The sequence below is a fragment of the Hordeum vulgare genome, chromosome 2H, assembly GCF_904849725.1.
Source record: "Hordeum vulgare subsp. vulgare chromosome 2H, MorexV3_pseudomolecules_assembly, whole genome shotgun sequence".
Taxonomy (NCBI): domain Eukaryota; kingdom Viridiplantae; phylum Streptophyta; class Magnoliopsida; order Poales; family Poaceae; genus Hordeum; species Hordeum vulgare.
In genome coordinates, this window is record NC_058519.1 from 553,946,969 (window position 1) to 553,966,656 (window position 19,688).

At 47.2% G+C, this 19,688-nt stretch overlaps 3 protein-coding genes across 4 annotated transcripts; 2 read left to right on the top strand and 1 right to left on the bottom strand.

Moving 5' to 3' along the window:
* Positions 1-111: 111 nt before the first annotated feature.
* On the top strand, positions 112-2,923 carry LOC123427207 (glutaredoxin-C6-like). Of its 2 annotated transcripts, none has more exons than XM_045111198.1 (4): positions 112-418; positions 1,546-1,634; positions 2,324-2,422; positions 2,640-2,923. In XM_045111198.1, the coding sequence occupies exons 1-4, from the start codon at positions 312-314 to the stop codon at positions 2,735-2,737; spliced, it is 393 nt and encodes a 130-aa protein (XP_044967133.1). In that variant the 5' UTR covers positions 112-311; the 3' UTR covers positions 2,738-2,923. The 2 variants fall into 2 exon arrangements, with proteins under 2 accessions (XP_044967133.1, XP_044967135.1); XM_045111200.1 differs by having other exon boundaries at positions 127-418; positions 2,574-2,666.
* Positions 2,790-4,277, bottom strand: LOC123427206. The gene has a single exon (XM_045111197.1). The coding sequence runs from the start codon at positions 4,216-4,218 to the stop codon at positions 3,067-3,069; it is 1,152 nt and encodes a 383-aa protein (XP_044967132.1). The 5' UTR covers positions 4,219-4,277; the 3' UTR covers positions 2,790-3,066.
* Positions 4,278-6,902: 2,625 nt separating this feature from the next.
* LOC123428634 lies at positions 6,903-11,033 on the top strand. Its single transcript, XM_045112841.1, has 5 exons — positions 6,903-6,992; positions 7,105-7,164; positions 7,242-7,321; positions 10,586-10,659; positions 10,975-11,033. Exons 1-5 carry the CDS (start codon positions 6,903-6,905, stop codon positions 11,022-11,024), a joined length of 354 nt encoding a protein of 117 aa, XP_044968776.1. The 3' UTR covers positions 11,025-11,033.
* The last annotated feature ends 8,655 nt before the right edge of the window (positions 11,034-19,688 follow it).

The window sequence follows — 19,688 nt, forward strand, 5'->3', positions numbered from 1 at the left end:
GTCTCCGGTAAGGCGAATTTTTGTTCGATCCCATTCCCACCATGGGCCCTTCCGTGTAAAATCTGTCCTCGCCCAGTTGACCGTGTATTTAGCCGCCTCCCTGGCCAGGGCCAGCTACAGAAACGGAAGAGAAGAGAGAGTTCTCCACACGTGAGACGTGCGCCAAGCGTACAGCGCGGTCGTCGGGTGTACGCGCTCCCCTCGCTCATTGATCACGCCCTCCCCGCGCCCACCAGCACAGCGCCCTCACCGCCCGCCGCTCCCCTGCCCTTTCCCTCCGGCTGTATAAATACGAGGCGCTCGTGGTGGAGATGGGTACCGCCTTTTCCTCCTCCTCCTCTTCCACCCCAGAGTCCAGAGCTATGGCGCTCGCCAAGGCCAAGGAGATCGTCGCCTCCGCTCCCGTCGTCGTCTTCAGGTGCGCCCGTCTCTCACCCCTCTTCTCTCCCATCTGTCTCTCTCACGGATCGCTCCTGCCGTGAACCAGCGCTACTGAACTCGACCTGGAAATTTAGCCCGTAATAAGAACTGGGAAGAGGATGCGGGTGATGGAGAACAGATCCTACGCTGTTTCCGCATCTTATCCTATACTCGTCTTCTTTCCCCCATCCCCATGAGCAGAGCATATTCGCTGCTGTTTCTTTATTCCCCTGTTCTTTTTTAATTCATTCCCGGTAGAGAGAGAAAACTGACTTAAATTTTCAGTAACAAGTAGAAGAAGTTTTGAATCTGTACCTAAATCCTATTGGCTTGTTTTAACTCTGGAGCGTAGTAGTAGTATCCTGCTGCAAGAGATTTAAAAATTGTTAGGAGATTACGGGGATATTTTTTTTTTCTGGATCTACCACTTCACCCGACCTATATTAGTTGTTGCAGCTCTATATTGCAGCGACAATTAATTTGGACCAGAGGGAGTATCTAGGTTTATTATATTGCGTCTTAAATGTTTGGTCCAACCGCTCTTTGTACCTGTTCCGATGATGATGGGCTTAGGGCAACTCTAACGGGGTGATCCAAATGGACCCGCGCTTTGTCCGTTTTTCGTCCGTTTGGGTCGTCCGTCGAACTGTCCGTGTCCGTTTTTTAAAATTGGTCGGCACATGCGTCCAACGGGAAGCAAATGGGCAGCAGCATTGTACTATTATAATAATAGGAGAGATGTGGGTGGAAGTGAGTCAACGAATTAAATAATCAGGCAGAAGTGGGTGGGTGGCTGTGTGACAAGTAGGCCATGCCGCCCACATGCGGACACAGAGAGGGCGCGCGTGCGTCCGCTCGTGTCCGCGCCGACGTCAGTTTCAAATTTAAATCAGAAATGAGTCGGCGCGGATGCAAAGGGGACGCGTTCTGAAAATGGGTCCGCGCGTTGGGTCATCACTTTTGTTCGCGCGGACCCAAACAGACGGCCGCAAATGAAATAGGTCGCCCCGTTGGGGTTGCTATTAACCCTCCTACTGTACTATATTGGCAACGACATGTTTGATGTCCAATGCTATATGCCCTGTTGACGCGAACTCCTACTAATCTGATTCTTCGGCTCTGCAGCAAGTCTTACTGCCCTTTCTGCGTACAAGTGAAGAAACTGTTCACGCAGCTAGGAGCGAGTTTCAAGGCCATTGAGTTGGACACTGAGAGTAAGTAGAATTATCCTGTCTCTTGGTTATTTAAATTTCACTTAAGTAGACTGTATGCACCTAAGTTTCATGGCTACAAGCTTTCGAGCTCCCAATAATTTATAGATTAATAATAACATTAAGTTTCCTGCATCCGGTACTGTTCCATTGAAATAGTGTACTTGTTGGGTTTATAAGAGCTTAATGCAGGTTATTTTCCTGATTTCCATGTGTACTGTTTTGTTGAAATGCTATACATATTGGGTTTAAGAGCTTCATACTGCTGTGGCCTAGAATATTTTTTAATATGCCATCACCATTTCTGGAACAATGATTTTGTGTAATCAGTAAGCTCACCAAGTAATGATGTGAGTGCGATCTCAAATCTCTTGGGAGCTTTGATGATTGGTTAGACAGTTAAGAAGCTATTGAGTTTTCTCTTAACGCAATTGAGGTCCCAAGGACCCAACTATGAATCACCATGTAATCTAAGTGCTATCATCAGAACCTCAGATTAGTTGCTCTTCTTTTTAGTGTTTACATGCTGTGAGCAAAACATGTTTTGACTGTCCTCCCAGTCGTACTACACTACTACTCATCAAGCATGTTCTAAGTTCTAACTGAATCATGTATTGGCTCTACATTGGGATGATCGGCACAGGTCTTGGGAGAAACCCTTATTGAACTAACCCTTGTTATGTTTTATGAAGGTGATGGACCTGAGATGCAGTCAGCTCTTGCAGAATGGACTGGGCAGAGGACTGTCCCCAATGTCTTCATCAATGGAAAACACATCGGTGGCTGTGATGGTGAGCTGCTTTGCTCCCTACAACCTTGCTAAACTGATGATTGTAATTATTGTTCTATGAACAAGCAGCAAATTCCATTGCGCAAAGCTTGCTTTCTTGCCACTGGATTACTTTCTGACAGTTACTTACATGTGAATGCCTTCTGTGGCAGACACTCTTGCACTGCCACTGGATTACTTTCTGACAGTTACTTACATGTGAATGCCTTCTGTGGCAGACACTCTTGCACTGAACAAGGGAGGGAAGCTGGTTGCTCTGCTGACGGAGGCTGGAGCGATCTCCGGTTCTACTTCGAAGGCCACCACCGCTGCTTAGCTCTGTTTGCGAGTTGTCGTGGTCGATGTTATTAGTGTGTTGCATGATTTACATCGTCCCCGTGTCATGAAATAACCAAGGTTGATGTTTGGCAAGTTCAGGGCTTGTTGCTGTCTAGTATGTCCGCAGTGAATGTTAAATCTCTGTGTAAAACTCTGTTAGAAATAAAGCAAACTATCTCGGTGATATCATCAAACCCCAAATGACTGTCGTTCTTTTGGATATATATACATGTCACCCTGGACGCTTAAGGCTGAGTTCAGTTTCAGTCTATGTCGTGTATTTGACAGAATCTGCAGACCTATTTCATTCTGGGAAGGAAGCGTTTTCTACCGCCGGTGACCAGCCATTTTCAGGTACAGCTTGTACACCACCAGCTCATCCTCTTCGTCCTCGGCCGTTGGCGTCTTCGCCGGTGGCAGCTCGCCGTGCGGGAAGTCCTTCCCGAACCCGTACTCCTCCATCCACCACTCCGTCCGCGACACCCGCCTCGCCGTCGCGTCGTCTTCCCTGTACAAGAACACGCGGCGGTACCCTATGTCCTCACCCCTGCCGTTCACGACGCTGCCTTCGCGCACCAGCACGTACGTCCCTGGCCCGGCCCTCCGCGGGCGCGCTTTGTCCTCGCCGTCCTCCTTGAGCTTGTGCTGCCGGTGCACGGCGAAGAACCACTCGCACCGGTCGTTGGCCGCCGGGAACGCCACCGTGAGCGCCGCCGGGTGCGCGGCGAAGACGTCGGCCGCGGCGTACATTCTGCACCGCCGCGGGTCCCCCAGGCTGAGGCTGTCGAGGTAGAGCTGGACGAGCACCTGCGGCTTATGCACGTCTGGACGGTGCCATGGCGAGGCGGGGTCATGGACGCCGAGCATCGTGTGGACGGCCCCGCCGCGCGCCGGGTAGAGCTTGCACACCACCATGTCGAAGGCGGCGGCGGCGGCGGCGGCAGAGCGGCACTCGCCGTACTCGTCCATGCGCCACTCGGTCTCCCTCGTGGAGGCCGAGCCGGTCTCGGCCTCGTCCTCGTAGTAGCGGAAGGCGTGGCAGTAGGCGGCGCCACCGAGGAGCCTGGCCTCGCTACCAAGGCGGTAGGCGCCGGGGCCGGCCCTGCGCCGCCCGCCCTGGCATTGCGCGCGGCACACGAAGAAGAACCGCTCGGACCGGCCGTTGGCCGGCGGGTACACGGCGGCGAGGAAGCCGGGGTGCGCGCCGTAGACGTCGGCGTCGTGGATCTGCCGGGGCAGGCCGTCGCACCGCAGCGCGCGGCGCAGGGGCAGGTACCGGCCGACGATGGCGTCCGGGGCCGGGTCGAACGCTTCTCCGTCGGCGGATGCGTTGACCTGCCCGGAGTTGGGCGGCGCCGGGGGCAGGACGATCCAGCCGTCGTCAGTCTCCTCCAGGTCGCTGAGGACGGCGGAGGACGCCATGGGCTCCGGCGCGGGCTTCTTCCTGGCCGGCGAGGGTTTAAGGGCGGGCCAGTGCATGCTTGTGTGCCGCACGCACGCTGCTACTGCTCGTAGCTGCGTTCCGCGCGATGGATGGATCGGTCGATCATCCAAGGGTGCACGCAAGATCGTTGTATTATGTCAACGCGAAGCGCGCGGTTCAGGTCCCCGAGGCCGACCACCCCAACGGGTCAAGTAGACGTGGAGGTCGAGCCGGACGGTGGAGTCGTGGAACGGAACGGAGTCCGAAGCGAAACACGTCTGGACGCGGGGTGAATCTCGTCTTGTTAGCGAAAAGAAATCTCGTCGCCAGGTTTTTTAGATTTGAATGGAAAGCACCCTCCCCTGTACGTATTAGTTAGGAAGTAGTGTTTTAACAGGATAGGCATGATTTAAAATTAAATAAGTAATCAGGATAGGAATGCCAAGGGGTGTTTCCGGCGGATTTACGAGCCGAATGTATGATGACCCTTTTCAAATTTCAAGGGGTGTAGAACTTCTAGCTGGTCGACAGTCTCGAAATTCAAGCTTCTGGATTTCTTGCGAGAACATGGTTCCTTCAAAATTCGCTGATCTAGCATTGATCGAAAACACAAACATATCCGTAGGTGCTCGTGGATCGCTGTGACCATTATAGGAAAACATGATTTTTTAAAAAAATTTCTTGAAAACACATGTTTTTAAAAAAATCGGTTAACATTTGTTGAACTATTGAATTAGAAAAGGGACGTGCACCGGGTCGCCGGCTGGTCTTTTTAGAAGATCCACTCGGTCACTAGTCGCCAGGTCTCACACCATCGAGTGACCCAACGTCGTCCTCCCCACTGCAACAAAGTTAATGTTGCATTTTTTTTGAAACAATGATCATGTTGCACAAACATTTGCAACATACATCATGTTGTAGATTTTTTTTTTGCAACGAGGTCCTTATTGTAGATTTTTTTGGCAACAAGATCTTTGTTACAGGTTGTTTTACAACAAGATCTTTGTTTCGAAAAAAACATACATGGTGCTCGTCGATGTTGCAACAAGAGCCTTGTTGCAATTACAGTTGGGCCCTTGTTGAAGAAAAGAAAACATCTTTTGCTCTAGCTGCTCCGCCAGCCAATTTCAGGGGCAAATTGACGGCACACAACTCGCTTTCGAGATAGCCTTGCTCTGTTCTCTCGAGCCCTTCGGCCAAATTCGTCGATTGCCACCTCTCACACTCGTTCCCCAACCTCTTCTTGTTGGAGCCGTGGCCATGACGAGATGGAAACGACGGGTGCCACATCTCCAAGCCCGTATCCAACACCAGGAACGACTTCTCTACCAAAAAGAAAGAGCCCGTCGGAGTCAGAATCTCGGACGCTGATGGCGATACCACCACCACAAAGCATTATCTGAAAAGGATGAGGGAGAGTGATCTATTGGGCGACGACTAAGTGAGAGAAAAGATAAGGCTACCTACAAGTTTCCCGGTCCCTCTATTCTTACACGTGGTCTACTCGATCAAAAGTGATCTAACAACTCCACACTTGGCCGACGCAAGAGCATGATCTATCGGCTAAAAGGTAGCATTTCCAATTAAAAAAACAAAATGATAAGAAATTTAGAAATAAAAAGCAAAACTAAAATCATTAATTAAAATTAAACGCAAAACCTAGTAAATAAAAAATGAAAACCAATTCACGGAGTTTCCTGCATTCGACAAAACCCGATTGAAAATTTCCAAAAGGTTCACAAAATCAGCACAACAACTATTTCACACCTTAAGAGAGTCGACAGGAAACCCTCGCATCGCGAACATTAACCAGCCCTACGAGCCAACACGCCATCGTGCAATTCATGATCTCTACTATTAAAGCAGGATCGAACGTCGTGATGGTTCAACCTAGCGATGGTTCGACCTCTTCCAGCGATCCCACCTCCCACGTAAAGAAAATCGGCAAGCGGTCCCACCTCCCACGTAAAGAAAATCGGCTCCCAGGTAAAGAAAATCGGCTCCCCACGAACCCACGATCCAATCACCCCCGACCCCGTCGCCCCCGTTCTCTCCCGAGAAGATGACGCCCCGCCCACCCTGACCCCCTCGCCGCCGGCCACCCCATGCTTCCCCCTCTGCCCGGTGACCGCGGCCGGCGCGCGGGCGCTGCGGAGGGTCCATGCTAGCGCGCTCAGGTCCTTCGCCGTCGACCTGCTCGTCGCGTAGGCCGTGCCCGACCGCCCGCTCTTCTCCGACTCCGCCATCCTCTCCCCCTACGCCACCGCGCCGGACGACATCGTGCGGGGGTTCGCGTTCGCCGCCGAGCTACCCGACCCCCTCTGGCGCGCCGGGGTCGAGCCGCCGCTGATGCCCGTCTCCGCCGACCTCCAAACCCTAGATCGCGTCCGCCACCCTCCCCATTCGCCCCCTCTCCGTCGCTCATCCTCTTGCACTCTGGAGGGGCCGCCGCCGGCGGTAGCGTCTCTGCTCCCCCGTCAACCTCGAGCTCCCCATCGCCGGGAGCAGCGTCTTTGCTCCCCCATCAACCTCGAGCGTCTCTGCTCCCCCGTCAACCTCGAGCGTCCCCATCGCCGGGAGCAGCGGCAGCCATGGACGAGCTCGAGCCGGGCGTGTGAGCGCAGCGGCGGCCGTGGCCGAGCTCAAGCCTGGACGCTCCTCCGTCGTCGTTCTCTCTGGCCCAAGCTGCTACCTCTTCCTGCCTCCCTTCCGCCTGAGTCGTGGAGGAGCAACCACACGGATGGGGAGCAGCGAGGCGAGGTGGTCGTGGCTGGACGCGCGCTCGTCGATGCCACAGCAGGATAGGACGCGTGCAACAGGGAGCAGCGGGGCAAGGTGGCGCCGGTTGAGGTGAGTTGCCTTTCCTTGCTGCCCGTTGGTTTTCCACGTAGTTCTTCGTTGATCCATGATCTTGTTTTGCGTGCAGGTCCCATCAAATTTAGTCACTCTGCTGGATCTGTTGCTGGGGTCGTCGATCTGTTGATGTGGTCGTTGACTTACAGGTATGTGTATGTTGTGCCCTCTCCTTGGCCGCCGCTGGCTGCTCCTCCTCTTTGATTGCCCCTTGTTTTCCTTGCAGATCAATCCGTCCGCTCTTGCTGGTGCCTCCTTTAGTCTGACCCGGTTGACCCGGTTGCGTCTACATTCATTGATCTACAGGTTAATCCATCTTCTCCTCCTTTTTGGACCTTTTCTGTTAGATTGCTAGGTATACGTCGGCATAGCCAATCGATTGTTTTGGTCTGACCATGTGTTTGGTCACTTGCTAAATGAATTTTAGCATACCTTGATCCAGTTTGCAATTTATCCGTGGATAGGAGTTTAGTAGTATTTAGATGCATGGGCCGGATGTTTATGCTCACGCATGCAATCTGACGAGGAAATCAAAAGGTTCAGTTCAATTTTAGAGTTTAGGATCTTCCTTTTTCTTCAATTTGAGAAGCACTTATAAGAAAGTGGAGTGGGAGGTGCATCTACATGATTTGTTAATACGCAGTGCCTATGATGAATTGATTCATTCCACTCTGTTCCTCAAGGTTCAGTTTTTCGTAATGCATATTAGAGAAAATGCTTTCTTAGATGATGCAAAGTTATAGCTGTGAATATTTGCGAATAAGTCAAGTTAGAACAACACTTGAGAAAATGCTTTCTTAGATGATGCAGAGTCATAGTTGTGAATATTTGCGAACAAGCCAGGTTAGAACAACACTTGATATAATGCTTAAATTTGGCCTCCTCGATCTTTCTAATAAATTCAGTGGTAAAACAACACTTAATATAGCACTTGCACATGATTTTTGAAATTTAGTTTGGATGTTTCTTTTGTCATGAAATTTCTTCCCAAGAGATGCTCTACATTATATGTTTCTGCTATAGCATGATTCATACACTTTGGTATTTATCGTATGACCTGTATGAAAATGTTGTAACATGTTTATGCTATGTTTTACATCTTATTACAGTAGATATACATTAATGCAAAATTTGTTATTTAGTTTTATGGGATATGTTTATTTGATGTAACAAAGTTTTGTGATCAAAAGTACGTGGTGGTATATTTCAGTCCCATGTGATCGTTCACGTGTATAGCCTCTAGGATGTCTTTCGATTGACTATACATTGTATTCGGTACATTTTAGTCTGTGATCTATAATAAATTCATTTATCTTAATTGGCTACTTTGCCTCTGCTGATGGACATATGAGTCACATGTGCACCTCCTCAGTTAAGGCTTTAAAAGTAATCACATTTGGTTTCTTTTTCTTTCTGTACTTAGTGCTCGTCGGCGGGACGGTGCAAGGCACAACTCCGACATGGAGGCGTGGTGGATGTGCGGTGTAGGAAGCGACCTCTCTGGTTGGACGGTGTTCAGGCGCAACCCCGGCGCCCGTTGAGTACTGCCTTGGCAACAACCTCCCTCGGTGAGCTCCATCTTCCTCCTGCTCCTTTGCTTCGGCTACTATCTGGGACATGGCCATGGCTATATTGATGTGGTGCTCGTCTGGTTGATGCTTTATGCCCTACTCATGCATCAGTTCCTGCTTGAGCTCTGTAGTTGTGGATCCTTGCAGGCTGTTATTCATGTTTAGTTGCTATCATAGGAGCTCATGTGATGCTCTGGTTTACATGTGAATGCCCTGGTCCTATAGCTATGCTCCTGGATTTGCTAAATTGGTTGATCAGTGGCGTTCGTGCTAGGGCGAGGATGATTAACCGTGGCTGGAATAAGTGTGCCTTTGAGCAATCGAGGCACCTGTGGGTATAAAGTTGGATCCTCCCTCTTGTCTCTATAATCCTTACTGATCATGTGATACTTATTGTTCTGTCCTTGGATGGTCATTCTTCTTGAGTGATAACCAGGGCACCTCCACTGTATAAACAGATTGATCTGGTGATAAGAGATGACGGTGGTAGGTTATATGATCGAGGAAAGATGAATCTGAGCCCATTATGCAATCCATCCAGAAATTAGAACCGCAGGAGGCTACACGCGCTCTTAGCGATTTGGCGATTTCGCGCCGTTCTCGGCCGTTGTATCACGCGTGGAAACGATTTGGGACGCCGGATTGACACCCCGTGAACAGTTCCCGCACCCCATCTCGTTTTGTTGACTCCTCTCAGAGCGTGTGTGTCTCGCTGCCGTGTGGTGTTACCCGCGTGTGGGTCATGCCTGTCAGCGATCGTGGTTTGTCTGTTCTTATGTGCGTCCCGTCGGCGTTGGCGCGTTCCCAGCGCCCTGCCACCGCGTGTGGTTTCATCGCCCCGTCGAGGGCATTTTGGACTTTTCATCTTTCACCCCATGTGCGTGGTGGACGTTGGTTGGTCTGTGCGTCGATGGGGTGAGGGAGCGCGGGTCGGCTTGTCTCTTCGTGCTCCGAGTCGCCCCCTTCTTTCTGGACCTCCCCTCCTCCTCTTGTCGCCGTCCCCGCCGATGCTTGTCCTTCCTGTCGTTCTTCACATGTGATTCCTCTCGCTCATGGATCGTCCCCATCTTTTATACCGCCTGGTTCTTAGCGTGCTCCTTGTTTCTCTGGCTGTTTTGTAGTTGGGACGGTTTCGTGGCCTGCGGGGCGATGATGATGAATCTGCTGAAATAAGCATGATGTGGGTTGTGGGCACTAAATTAGAGCCCACCCTTACCTCTCTTGCAACCTGTTTAATTCAGCTTTATGTTGGATGTTCTGCGCCTCAGATAGTCATTCTGACGAGTGATAACGAGGGCAGTTCGTTTACATTGTGATGGGTATGTCATGCAGCAAGAGATGTGAGTGTTAGGCTTGAAGATCGAAGACAAAACTGAGCCCTCTTTTGCTATGTTACAGCCTACAAATACAAGAAAAAATCATTATCTATTATTCAGTGTTATTTTCCCTTTTTCTATTCCTCTATTGTGTTGACCCCCCTCTTCTTCTCTTCATCAATGCCAAGACCCAGTAACCACTACCGTGGGACTGGGAGCACTCAACCACAGATACCCACCCTCTTCACCCCCATTCGTCGCATCAAATCTACCATCTTGTTAGCCATCCTCTCCCTCTTTTTCTCTCTCTCACACACATCTGAACGGTGGAAGCTTCATGTGTTGTCCAGATCCTATAGACAACTTGCAGCTTGCCTTCATGTTTTAAATTTTGATCCACCAAGAACAAGCAAGTGGTTATAGGAACTTTTATTTGTTTCTCACCTGAAAGTTATGATGTAATTCTTGAATTAATTAGCGCTCTTTCTTGATGTTACACCGTGGGACTGAAAAATGAAATAGGAACTTTTATTTGGTTCTCACGTGAAAGTTATGATGTAATTCTTGAATTAATTAGCGCTTGTTTCTTGATGTTACACTGTAGGACTGAAAAATGAAATAGTACGTGCTTCATCATGTGGTCCTATATTTTTAATAATAGTTTTTTCACTGGTTCTCAACAGAAATTCTTGCCTGAATCTTGCAATGGAGATAGTGTCAATAATGGAGTTGAAGTTTTCCTCTATTGTCTATGAAGGTAAGATACGTGAAATAACAACTGTTCACTCTCCAATAACAAGCATGTGGTTATAGAGATTTTTGTTTGTTGCTCACCTGAAAGTTATATGCAACTCAGTATTTTTTAAACTAACTAGACTGTCGGACTAATAATTGAATGTCTGTTTGTTCACATGTCTGAGATTTATGGGTTCAAATTCACACAAAACTCATCTTATTGTTCCGTTGACATCCGCCCTACTAAGTAGTCTTACACCACGGAGAAGACAACACAATAATTTTATTTTTATGTAATTATTGATGTAAAACTGCTCAACTTTTTCAGTACCAACAGAAGACACGGGGATGACAGTGAATCATCGAGTAATAACCAAGATCATCTAGATGTATGAACCTGCCTCATTGTGGTTGTGCGGAGACATTGATGATGATGAGTCTCTCATGTCACCATGAGTTCCACCTCGGTAAGGGGGCATGGATCGATTGATTCATAGTCGAGCCTCTCATAGTCGAGCCTCTCCTGCTTATCATAATTTTCATAACTGACTGAACGGATGCGTGAATATGTTGTTCCTTTTGGTAGGAGAATATTAGGCAAAGTAGTGGCTCAAACCGGCAGGATTAGGAGCTGAAGGAGTGAGTGGGTAAAGTCGATGAGTGAAAAGGCATCTTCACAAGCAGCAACTCCACCATCACATTTTGCAGCATTCAGGTAGAACCAAACAAGGACTTTATATAGATGCCTAATTTTTAACCTGTACTGTGTTTATTAGAGTGTTGTGCACAGAAAAAATATTTTCCCTAAGCATACTGCTCCTTTTATCAATTGTTTATGACTACATATGGATGGATGATTAAAGGCGAGACTTCACTCGAAGAAATATAAGGGGATATTTCAGCTTTATTATCTGCTTTGCCGGCTACCTGTTATATGTGTTTTTTTCTTCTGGATTTTGAATTACCGAGTGGTCTCTAATCCACCATGAAACTTATCTTTATAAGTTGGCCTTAAGCCGATGGGCAGTATTTAGTACTGGTAAAAAAACTTTACGTTGTGATAGTCGTATGTCATTTGCACTATCAAGTATGCTGGGATGGTGAACTGTACCAGCTGGCTGCTCATGACATTTTTGTCAGCACTTGGTTCAGCTTCGTTTTGTGACTGCAAATTGTTTTTACTAGGCATTGTCCCATATGGTATAGATATGGCCGATGGCTTTAGTTCATTAAGAGATTTGCTTATATCAACACCGGTACACCAATATCCACTCACATCAATCACATTCTTTGTTTGCTGCAAATTGACGGATGCATGACTTCTCACTGGGAAGTTTATCAACCCATACATACAAAACTAGCTCAATTTCACACCATTACTGACTAATATTGAAATGTAGATTAACAACATTGCAAGTATTGGGTTATCTCTCTATTTATGTGGAGCGCAATGTTTGGACACAAAGATGAAGATGGCCGAGGAGCGACTCCACAGACGCTTCTAAGAAAAGAAATGCGGTGATTTACTAAGCAACAAGTTGATCTGTTATGAGAGGTGGTACGTAGATGATGGACATAACAGGGGACACGGTTGAGCCCCATGTAGAGATCTTCTGCGTCTTACTTCATGCAAGTTTGATTATATGAGTGGGTTACTTTTTTGATGATATTATCATATTTGAAAGGAATGGGAAGCACAACTCCTAATATTGATGCTCATTCTTTTTTTATTTTGGTACTCCAATGAATAGACCTCCAAGCAATTCCTTGGTCTGTCTTAGTCTATCTATCCTCAAAATTATTATTGTATTTGTATAATTTGACACTGGCGTGTATTTTGGGCATACTACTCAGTTTTTATTTTGCATCAGGAGATTTGTTTGTGCACGCTCCTGTGTATGTATTATAGTTTAGAAGAAAATATATATGTAGTTGGAAGTACAACAATAGCTAAAAACCTTGTCTTGAAGTGTCCATAAATATGAAATATTATAATATAAATTTATTTCAATACAAGATTTTTCCTTCTATGTATGCAGCGCATGACAGATTCGGAATTTTATTTTTGTATTTTCATATTTCAATATAAGATGAATTATTATCTAGATGTCCTGAAAGATAAGTTCTATATTATTATTAAATTGTTCGTTTCCAGCTGATTGTTGGCCTGTTAGGGGTTGTAAAGCATATCAGTATTCCTCACCTTTGATGTCATTTTATTTATTTTTCATTCCTTGTCATATAGGAGTACTAGATAAGGATATATTTGATGCAATTATGAAAGAAGGGACAGGAAATAAATGGATACTTGTCGCTGTATGACTGAAACAATGTTTATACAAGTTCAATAGATTTATGAATTAAAATATTTTTTGGTTCCATGACAACGCACAAGCATTCAGCTAGGACGATGGAAGGATGATTCTTGACCCTCTCATTGACCAACGGCAACGAAAGATAAGGGGTTAAGCGTAGCGTCAAGACAATCTGGTAGATTGAATTGGATTGGATAACCAACAACAATGATAGGGACAATAATTTTATTGTTCTGTGGCAACGCACGGGCACTAAACTAGTATGTATAACGACGTGATCTACTTGAAGCGAGCGCAGCCGGTTTTCTCCAGAATTTTTTCCTTTTCTGTTATTTCTTTTATTTTTTCTTCGTTCTGTTATTTTATTTTTTTCTCCTTCGGTTTTACATTTGTTTTTTCAATTTTTATTTACTAGCAAAAGGGCCCGTGCGTTGCAACGGAAGAAAAACATTTAAAATCTTCAATGATGCTGATCATATTATGTCTTTAAAATTTTAGAACATTTCTTGAAATGCATGAACATTTTTTTGAATTAGTAAACATTTTTTTCAATTGTACTCAAAAAATAACACACAATTTTTTTTTGAAAATCATGGACTTTTATTGTTTTCACCAACATTGTTCTCAAAATTATGAACATTTTTTGAATATGCGAATATTTTTACAAAAATCTCGAGCATTTTTTAAATTCACAAACATTTTATGTTTTCTTCAAACTTTTATTTTAAAATTCTCAGTTTTATTAATTGCAAAAGTTTTTCAAAGTTCTAAATTATTTAAATTGAAAATGGAACAGAAAAATGAAAATAAAAAACGAGACTAAAAACAGAAGCACAAACTATTTTTAAGATTTTTACACGGACTTGTGTTTACAATCATTGATTTTTTTATTTTATGGATGTTTTCTCAAAATTTAAACATTTTTTTTGTATATGTAAACATTTTTCAAAACTCGTGAGTAGTTTTTGAATTCTCAAAAAAATTATGTTTTTTTGAATATTTTATTTCGAAATTCTCAGTTTCTTAAAATTGAGAAAAGTTATTTCAAGTTCTAAATTATTTAAAGTAGAAAAAGAAAATGGAACTGAAAAAATGGAAAAACTAAAAAAAACAGACGTCCAAACATGGGCCAGCCTAAACAGGTGTGCTGCATCTTTTTCCAACGCCCAAACCGTAATATAGGAGGTGCCTACATTGGCCGGCCTAGTCCGGAGATTTTTCTGTTTAACACATTTTCTATGACTTATAGGTGGCATTGGTGGGTAATTTTAGTCAACTTTAGGGGCAAATTAAAACCAACTGATATTTTGGACTCCATCGGACCAGGAGTGGGGTTAGTTTCGATTAAATATAGGTGTTTTTATGTAAAATGTAAAAAACGATTTGTTTTCTAACTTAAATCCGAACTGCGGGTTGATTTCAGGAAACGTCAAAGGCTTTTTAGTAAAAGTGGCACGACGGACGACACAAGCAGTCGGCGCTTTATTATTAGATACAGATTTTACTTTTGTTTATTTAGTTTCTTATTCTGTTCTCCTTCGTTTCTTTGTGTTTTCCATTCTATATTCTTATATACATGATCGATATATTTTTAAATACTTGTTCAATATTTGTAAAATATTTTTCAAATACTTATTCAATATTTTTTATACATGATCAATAATTTTTGAAATATATGATCAACATTTTTGAATATACCTGTTCATCATTTTCTAAAATACTTGTTCAACATATTTCAATTACTTGTTTAATATTTTCCAAATACTTGTCGACAGTTTTTATATACATGATCAATAATATTTCAAATAGTTGTTCAATATATTTTAATACTTGTTCAAAAAAAATCAAATGCTTTGAAGAATGTCTTTTGCAATATATATTTAGAATATTTTAACAATAAACAAAAGTATAAAAATAAAATTAGTGGCCAGGCCGTCGGCATACATCCGACACATGTGGGCGTTCTATTCGGTAAACTGTGTCGATGGAACCGTCAGCTACCGTCATGTGTGCACGGTTACTAACAATGATTCTATGCCGACGGGTGTACATACACTATATGCCGACGGCTTTTCTGCACTGACAGCCCCACCCAGATACGTCGACGTTCGCATTATCGACTACGCTATGCCGACGGGGACCGTCGGCATATGTCTGCCCCGACGAACTTGTGCCCTGCGCAGATGGTGTTAGGCCGTCGGCGTAGCCCGTCATTCCGATAATGATGACCGCCAACACATATTTCCTTCATCTCAAAATAAGTGTCTCAACTTTATACTAACTTTAATGTAAAATTATATTAAATTTGAGACACTTATTTGAAAACGTAAAGAGCACATGCATGCACTACAGAAGGTACCCTTTTTCCTCAAAAAAGAAAATAGGTACCATCTTTTTTTATACTAATAAGTATGTTTTCGGTGAATCTAAGCAACTAAGTTTCGTAACACCTAGTCAACAAAATTGCATTACTTTTAGTTTTTCTTTTCTTTTATAAACTGGTGGTTGGTGTGTTAAAAACATCGAGACAACTATCCATGTTGACCAAAAAATAACTATTTTACGCCGGCTGAGCTATAATGCCCTCTTTAGTTAATTTTAATAGAGGTGGATTATACTTAGTGTTCAAGAATTCATTCGATTAATGTGTTAATTGCTATTCATGAGTGGCCGAATCGAATGTAACACTTTTTCAACGCATTAACGTCCTAGAATGATTAAATGGTTTCTCAGACGGATTAAATGATCTGTTAGACAAATTAATAAGTTTTCATGCCGATTAAATGTTGTTGGTCCACTAACTTGTGGACAAACAAAACCCAATTATTTGGCCCATAACCCATCCGAGTCTCTTCCCTTTCCAAAGAGCTAGGGTTTCTCCCTTCACCCGCCCCATCCCGCTCTTCTCTTCCCCTCATGACCTTTATGGCACTTGGGTCAGGTTCTCATCGGCACACTACCACTTCCTCTCCTCCGCTATGTGTCACTGCTTTCTCTTCTCCCTCTGTGCGTCACTGTCGGTCCAGTGGGACCCGAGGTACCACGTCCCGTCTATCGCTGGCCCTGAGGACGACGTGCGGGCTGGCCCAAAAGAGACAGTCGTGCCCCCAACTGGTCCAAAGGGAGCCGCTTTGTGAGGGGTGTGCTCTGCCAGGCTCCATTGCTACCAGCTCAGGCCCTCCCGAGGCCTTCGAGCGCCAGGGCGCCCCGCGAGGCCCCTCCCGTGAGGCGGCCTCGTCAGGCTTGGCATGCGGCGCCGATCGAAGGGACCCGCGCCCATCACATGGGTGGCGTGCTCACATCGAGAACGACAGCGGACGTCCATCCGGCTAGCACAGACAGAGAGGATTTCCCTTCTAGTGATTGGGAGGCAGTGCGAACTACTCCCCCAAAAGCAGGTGGCAAAAGCTTACCATTTCAGTGATAGAGGATCAGGATGGGTCGATGCTGCACGAGGAGGTCATCGTTGTATCCACGACCACGTCACAAAGGCTACTTTATTAGGCGAAGACCACCTTTAGTCACGATAGGACTGGATTCCTGCCCCCCTTTGTATTGCCGCTCTGTTGCTACCCTTCCCACTCATGTTTTCGAGAAATAGGACCAAGACACCACAAGAGGGGCAGGACCGCATCTGTATACGGGACCGGACCATTCTCTCCCCAACCTCTATGTAAGAGAGCCTCAAGCTCCCCCTTTTCGAAGAAAGCAAATCACAAGAAGGAGTAGGGTTTTATGCCATCGGCGACCCGAACCTGTGACAGCCCGAGACCGACGTTTCCCTTTTATTCCGTTTTCGTCGTGTGATTATTTTTATTTGTCACATCATCATCGCATCATGCGCATCATCCGCATTGCATCGGCATCCCGTTGCCGCCAGTTTTCAAAAATTGCATCCTTATTAGTTGCCGGGTCTCTCCGTTCTCGTCGTTATCCGTTTTGAGCCCGACCTCACACGCACGCGTCCGCGGCATCGTCAAAACCATGTTTTTAAAAGTGCGTAAAATATTCTCTGATTGGGTTGAAACTTGACATGCGGTCTTATTTAGTTGTAGGTAGGCCGCCTGCCAAATTTCGTCGCAATCGGAGCCCGTATGGTACCCGAATGGTCGACCGTAGCGGCACCGTATTCGGTCTATCGTCGCACGTTTTTCGGTGTTTTAAAATCTCGTTGCCGGGTCGCTCGTTTTCCCTCTCGTCCCTGGCTAGCCTACTCTACACAGCCACTTAGCCTTCCCCCGTTCGAAACTGTTCGATTTAGATCGCGCGGTTGAAACCGGGGCGAAATTCTGCTAAACCTAGCCCCCCCATTGTTATAAATAGACCCAAAAAACCTGCCTAATCTAGCCCCTCTCTCTCACCTCCTCGTTTTCCGCGCCACCCCACCAAACCCTAGCCGCCGCCTCAGCCCTCTCTCTCCTCCTCAGCGTGCCAGGCCCGCCGAGCGCAGATCGGGCCTGGGCGAGCCCACCCAGTGCCGCCGCCGCGTGGGAGCCAGCACCCGCGCCCCTGCTCCCGAGCTGCGCTGCTCCACCGCGCCTCCTCTCTAGATCCGGCATCCCGCCGGCTAGCCATGCCGCCCCTCGGCATCCCTTGCCGCTAGTCCCCGCCACCCACCGCCGGCAGCCGCGCCGCCGGAGTGCCGCAGACTGCCGGCCTGTGACAGCCCGATGCCGACGTCCTAGAAGATTCCCCTTTTCTTTCCGTTTTCGTCGTGTGTCTATTTACTTTCGTCTCATCATCACCGCATCATGCGCATCATATGCACTGCATCAGCATCCCGTTGCCGGCCGTTTTCAAACTTGCATTCGTTAGTAGTTGCCGGTTCTCGTCGTTGTCCGTTCTGAGCCCGATCGCACACGCACGCGTCCGTGGCACCGTCGTAACCCTGTTTTTAAAGCGTGTATAAAACTTTCTCTGATCGGGGTGAAACTTGGCATGCGGTCGTAAATAATTATCGCTAGGCCGCCTGTCGAATTTCGTCGCGATCGGAGTTCGTATCGTACCCGAACGGTCGACCGTAGCGGCACCGTCTCCGGTTATTCGTCGGACGTCCGTCGGTGTTTTTAAAAAATCGTTGTCGCGCCGCCCGTTCTCCCTATTGTCTCCGGATATCCCCTCTACACGGCCGCGTACCCATTCCCGCGTGCGGAATCGTTCGAATCCGACCCCGCGGTTTGATCCGGAACGCGATTCCGGGTAACCTAGCCCCCTCATTTGTCTATAAATAGACCTCCTCCTTAATTTTAGCCACCCAACCCCCTCCACCTCGATTTCCGCGCCCCACCTGCCCCAACAACCGCCACCTCTAGCCTCTCTCCTCTCTCCTCTCGCACGGGGCCCGCCCAGGCCCATCTGGAGCCCGCCCCGGGCCCGAGCCGCCGCCGCCGCTAGCCCGAGCTCCCTTCCATGGAGTCCGTGCCCGAGGTGACCAACCCCGCAGCAGCACCCGTGCCTCGGGACTCCCTCGCGCCGCCGCCGCCGGCCCTTGCACAGCCAGCCCCGCCGCCTTGCGCCTCCAGCGTCGGCCACGGCCGCTGCCTCGCCGGTGCGCCGCCCCGTTCTGCCCCCATGCGAGATCTCGCGCAGCCGACAGCTTCCTCACCGCCGGCCTGCCCCGCCGGCCCGCCTGCTCGCCTCCCGCGTGCGCCGCCGTCGCCCAGTCCCCTGTGTCCGCGCCTGTGTGCCGCCGCCTGTTGCAGTGCCGCTGGGCATCTCCCGCGCGGGACCTCCCGCTGGCGAGCGCTCCGCCGACGCGATCTGGAGCGAGCACCAGATTGGGGGAGAGGCGGTTGACCGCGCCGGCCCCGTGGGCTGCTGCAGCCGGCCCGGTCGCCCCTCTGCCGATCCAGGCCAACAGCGCCCTCGCCCCGCGTGGGCCTTGGCTGCTCCAGGAACCGAGCCGGCCTGCCCCTCCACCGAACGGGCCGGCCCAAAGTGAGCCAACACCCGAGCCCTCTTTTCTTTGCACAATGCGGTGTTAATTTATCTTGCGCCCCGTTAGGCCCATTAGTATATTAGGTTATTCTCGGAATTAATAAATTCCAGAAAAAAAGATGAATATTAGATCGTCAATAGATTATCATCCGTAAGTCGGATCGAGGCATATTGTATATGGTTTTGGCGTAGAATTTCGCGTAGAATCCGTTTTTGCAACATGCATAATTGTTTGACGTAGTTTGAGCCGCCTTATGCCTAGGTTTACGTGCTGTCTAGATATGATAGTGCCCGTATTTATTTTTCGCGCAAGTCCGGATTGCTCGAATGCCTTAGATAAAATGGCCATGCTCTAGGGACACCTTTGCCACGTATTTCAGAGTAGTCGTTGATATTTTTACGTGTAGGGATTTGTCGCTAGATTATTTTCCATGTTTAGGGTTATATCTCGCATTTACGTGTGGCAATATTTTTGTTGTGCAACCCCGCATATTTTATATGTTTTCGGGGTAGAAAAATCCATGTGATTTTTCTGTGCAATTTGTTTTAGCTTTTGAGCAAGTTAGTTCGCGCGATATTTTGCCGTGATGCCCTTTTGTTTAATTCATAGGGTTTATTCCGTGCTTCGTTTGACGGAGTTGTCAACAAGAGAGTTGATCTTTGATGTTTAGACTAGCCCCTGGTATTTTTAGTTGCAATAGAAATGCATGTTTAGGTGTGGTTTGATTGTCCTCAAGTTGCTAGAAATAGCGCTGATTTTGAGGAGCTGAAATATTTCTAAGTCTGGAATCTGTTATTA